We start from the raw sequence: 4,591 nt of genomic DNA, 5'->3' as shown, positions 1-4,591 counted from the left end.
TCGCAGTACCTGCCCCGCTGTGCTCTCTGTCCCCGTGGCCTTGCCGACTCCTCTCTGTCCCCGTGGCCCGGAGGCGGGGCGCTGCCGGAGGGCTCCGTCCGGAAAGCCGGGCTCCTCGTTAAGCCCGCGGTTGGCGTGGACGTGCGTTAGGAGAGATTTGCAGGAACCGTCCGGAGGCCGTTCTTTCTCAGCTGCAGCTTTGTTTTCCTTTTGCTTTGAACTTTAACTTCATTTGCTCTGAGGTGAGGGAGGTTTTCAAAGCGAGGGAGATCCTCCTTTTTTTCTTCTTCCGTCGTGAGGTTTTGCAGTGCCTTGGATGTCCAAGTGGTAGTGCTTTTAAAGGATGATTGGGCGGAATCTTTTCGCCCTAAAAGGTGTTTCTCCCGTTGAAGTAAAACTTGCCCGGAGTTGGGACGGGAGAAGGGGTGTGACAGGGAAGGGTGGGAATTAGAGAGGTAACGTGTGCTCTGCTTCCCCTCACCAGGCCAGTACAGTGGTAGCCGTTGGACTGACCATTGCTGCTGCAGGATTTGCAGGTGGGTTTGTGGTTTGGGGATGGAGGTGAAGTAGGGGAGGTTGAGGACTTTTTAATTATTCTATTATACTTTTTGTTTTTAGGCCGTTATGTTTTGCAAGCCATGAAGCATATGGAGCCTCAAGTGAAACAAGTTTTTCAAAGTCTACCAAAATCTGTAAGACTTCCTAAACATTTTTGCTAATTCTTTGCTGCCTGTATATGAAAACTAGAATTACATTTAAAGAGGGTAAATTTCCAAACATCTGTGAAGTTCTAAGTGATTACTTTGAGGGTCCCTTCTGCTTTCTACAAGGCGAGTTTAGAAGTTCTGAACTTTGTAGGTGCTACCCTAAAAAGTCAAATTTTGTGCGTAACAGAATTGGGACAGAGGTGTTAACAATCTTAGCATCATGAAAGTTACTATCACTTTTTTGTTGACACACTATTAACTTCAGCATTATCTGTCCACATCCCCCCACCCCCCTTGCATCACAGACACGGACCTAGGGCTCTGAAGTGATGGATTTTCACTGTTGTGGTCCTGGCACTCCCTAACATACTTGGGAAGCACTGCAGTTTACTAGGCTATAGACCAGCGGTTCTCAACCTGTGGGTCGCGACCCCTTTGGGGGTCAAACGACCCTTTCATAGGGGTCTCCTAAGACCATCGGAAAACATACATAATTACATATTGTTTTTGTGATTAATCCCTATGCTTTTTTTATGTTCAATTTGTAACAATGAAATTGGGGGTCACCATAACATGAGGAACTGTATTAAAGGGTCGCGGCATTAGGAAGGTTGAGAACCACTGCTATAGAAGATGCCTGGATGGGATGTAATGACACCATCTGTGGTCACAGATCAGAATGAATATGGCTGTGACAGCTTGCTGAGCATCATGATTGAAAAGAGGGTGATGGTAGGCTTTACAAATATTTCTTACATAATAAGGTCAGAAGACCTAATAGCCTGATTTTTCTCCATATATATCTTAATCTGAACCACTTGTCTTAAAGATCTCTAAATCCTCTTGAGGGACTTGTTCTACGACATAGTGATACTATGAGATGAAATTTTTATGTAGAACATGGCTAACTTGGAATCTTCCCTTCACTCCCAGAAAAACTGGCTTTGAGGCACTATTGTTTTGTTTTACATTTTCAAGACAGTTTAGGTTGTCTAGGGAAAAAATAGATATTTGATAATCATTAAAATATTTGTTGCTACTTATAAAGCTAAAGTACAAGTTATCGGAAATGTCTTAGTTTTCCTGCTAATTCTATGGACATTCACAGACATTTTTTTTAGCAGCTCTCAGTTTATTCTAATAATCTTTTCTTACTAATGCATTTCCTCTTTCAGGCCTTCAGTGGTGGCTATTACAGAGGTGGGTTTGAACCCAAAATGACAAAACGAGAAGCAGCATTAATACTAGGTGTAAGGTAAAATAACTTCTAATAATTTTTATATTTTCTACAACTCTAGAGCTATCAATAAATGTAAGAAAAACCTTTGTTCATTAGGAAGGAGTTATTTGTATCATGTCTATTTTAACATCTAAACACTCCCTACAAAATTCCAATGAGACGCACATTGGCACATAAGCACTTTTTAATTCATTGAAACATAAATGTGCAACAGATAACAGTGCTCAGTGTTGTTCTCTATAAGTTTTTGTGGGGAAATTCTGCCTTCATTCCCACATTCTTAAACATTCTTCCCAACAAAAGGACTGTTGAAATGAATATTATCAAGCTCTATTAAATTTTTGAGAATTTTAATTTTTCTAAGGAATTGTTTACTTCCGATTCAAAATATTCAACTTGTGTGATAAGAGGTTCCTAAACAGAGTTTCACACTGTTGTGTTGACTTACTCTAGTTTTGCATCTTTAATTGCCCTTTATGTACAATTTTTTGTGATCCAGAAGTAGTCTGAAATACCACCTTTTCCTTTTTAAATTAGCCCTACTGCCAATAAAGGAAAAATAAGAGATGCTCACCGACGAATTATGCTTTTAAATCACCCAGACAAGGGTAAGTAGTCATTAAACTCTTCATATGCATGTTGTAGTGACTTTGTAATTGTTATTAATGGGATAATTTATATCTAATTCTTGTCCTATAATAAGGGAAGTGCCTAAATCTGTGTGTGAGCACTGTCTCCCAGGCTGGATCCATTTGTCTTACAAGAATGAATTCTGAGTGAAAAATTTACTTACACAATAATGAGTAGATATCTAATAACTACTAGAATTTGGAAGTAGTGATAAGCATTAACAATGTTTTGAGGATCTGCAATTGTGATAAAATTTGATTTCTAATAGTCAAATTCTCCTGGCATTTGGACTACATTCTTAAATATTCAATTTCAGTTAATGAGACCAAAAGTATGAATTTATTCCTTTAGACCTTTGAACTTGAGTTTACATAGTTAGAAACCTATAGAATGTATTTATCAGTTTCTGATACACTTCTAAGAAGCTTTAGCTGTGTTGAAGTAATTCCTTGGAATGCCAAAATATAGACCACAAAATCTACATTATAGTGCTCAACCCCTTTTATAAGGAGAGGCCTTTCATTAAAAGGTCTTTGAGTTAAAACATAGTTGCAATTTTTTGGTATCTGACTGCATAGCCTCTTTTATGAAATTTAGTTTGTATTAACTGGAGGGCTTCTGACTAAAGTCTAGGGTGGAGCCCATAAATTCACATTTCTACCAGTCTCATTGATGCTGATGCTGGTTGGTCTAAGGACCACACTTTGAGAATTACTCCTTCAGCAGATTAGTAGGAAAAAGACTGTATATAACATTGTAAAGGGACAATAACAGGAAAAGAAAAAATATGAAGGGCAAAAAAAGGATCTAAAGCAATGTGAGGCCTTTCCAACAAAGCTCAGAAGCCTCTGAGAATATCAAGGTTTTAAAATAACAGAGCACAATAAATTTCTGTTCATTTATGACTTGTAATCATCACTATAGGTAGGTAACTTACATTATTTCAAAGTTATGTAAGTCTATATAGGTTTTGTGAAATTCTATTCGTCATCAGTTTAAACTTCTTTAAAAGTTGCTGGTTTTGTGAAATCTCATTTCCCATTGGTCAGATATATTGCCATATATGTGGTTATCCAGTCGCAGTATCGTAATTATTTTTTGGAATGCTATTTCTGCTAATTGCACCTCTCAGATAAGCATAGGGATCCTTGAAATGAGAATAGCTTTTCACCAGTCAGAAACTGAGACTCGATCTAATATTTCTTCTTTTTCCCTATAGGAGGATCTCCTTATATAGCAGCCAAAATCAATGAAGCTAAAGATTTACTAGACGGTCAAGCCAAAAAATGAAGTAAATGTATGGTGAATTTTAAGTTGTTAGTCATGTATATGAAAACAGCTTTTTATAATAAATGTCCTGAAGCTACACATTCTAAAAATGATTTAGCACAAACTAAGTCAAAGCCTTGGTATAAGTTTATTATTTAAATTTGAAGATTCTAAATCAAATTATAGAATATTTGGAAATTAATGCTCAATAATTATGGATACATACCATTTGAATAGAAACATTGTTCTATCATTACTCATTTCGTAAATAATTTGGTATTTACTTCAAGGCACAGTGAACATGAAAGCCTGCTCTCAAGGAACCCCAATCTGATGAGACCCATACACTAGTAATTAAAATGCAATGTGATACATATTATGATGGAATTAGTACAGGCTGTTATAGTACGTTAGGAGGAGAGACTGTCAAGGTATAGAGAGCTGGTTCAGTTGCTTAAGACTGAATGTAAAAGTGAGGTTAGCCACAACTCTGACCTAAAAAAGTTGATGTCATGTATATCACAGGCAGAATTCAGATTTCATACATTAAAAACTTGAAAAAAGAGTATGTCGTTCCTAATCAAGAAAATATTTACAGTGTGTTCAGCTAACACCTTTAAAAAACTGACCATTTGTAAAAATAATTTTTATATAATCAAGTCTTGCATTTATGATCAAGCTTGAACACGATTAGCTAAACTGAGATGCTCTGATATCAAAATACTTAGCTTGGACTCTGAGAATT

The 4,591-nt window shown here is 37.0% G+C and overlaps 1 protein-coding gene across 1 annotated transcript; it reads left to right on the top strand.

Annotated features, from left to right (window-relative positions):
* Positions 1–484: 484 nt before the first annotated feature.
* On the top strand, positions 485–4,102 carry DNAJC19 (DnaJ (Hsp40) homolog, subfamily C, member 19). The gene is made up of 5 exons (XM_005859488.2): positions 485–536; positions 619–692; positions 1,883–1,962; positions 2,485–2,555; positions 3,797–4,102. Exons 2-5 carry the CDS (start codon positions 639–641, stop codon positions 3,865–3,867), a joined length of 276 nt encoding a protein of 91 aa, XP_005859550.1. The 5' UTR covers positions 485–536; positions 619–638; the 3' UTR covers positions 3,868–4,102.
* Positions 4,103–4,591: the final 489 nt, after the last annotated feature.

This window comes from Myotis brandtii, unplaced genomic scaffold (assembly GCF_000412655.1).
Source record: "Myotis brandtii unplaced genomic scaffold, ASM41265v1 scaffold127, whole genome shotgun sequence".
Lineage (NCBI taxonomy): Eukaryota > Metazoa > Chordata > Mammalia > Chiroptera > Vespertilionidae > Myotis > Myotis brandtii.
The sequence above is the reverse complement of the archived record's forward strand: the minus strand, read 5'-3'. Positions and strand labels throughout refer to the sequence as shown.

Excerpts from the sequence above, each read along its gene's own strand:
- DNAJC19 (XM_005859488.2), top strand. The coding sequence starts at position 639 with ATGAAGCATATGGAGCCTCAAGTGAAACAAGTTTTTCAAAGTCTACCA. Across the intron at positions 1,963-2,484 it reads GCATTAATACTAGGTGTAAG|CCCTACTGCCAATAAAGGAA; the intron begins GTAAAATAACTT and ends TTTTTAAATTAG. Across the intron at positions 2,556-3,796 it reads TTTAAATCACCCAGACAAGG|GAGGATCTCCTTATATAGCA; the intron begins GTAAGTAGTCAT and ends TTTTCCCTATAG.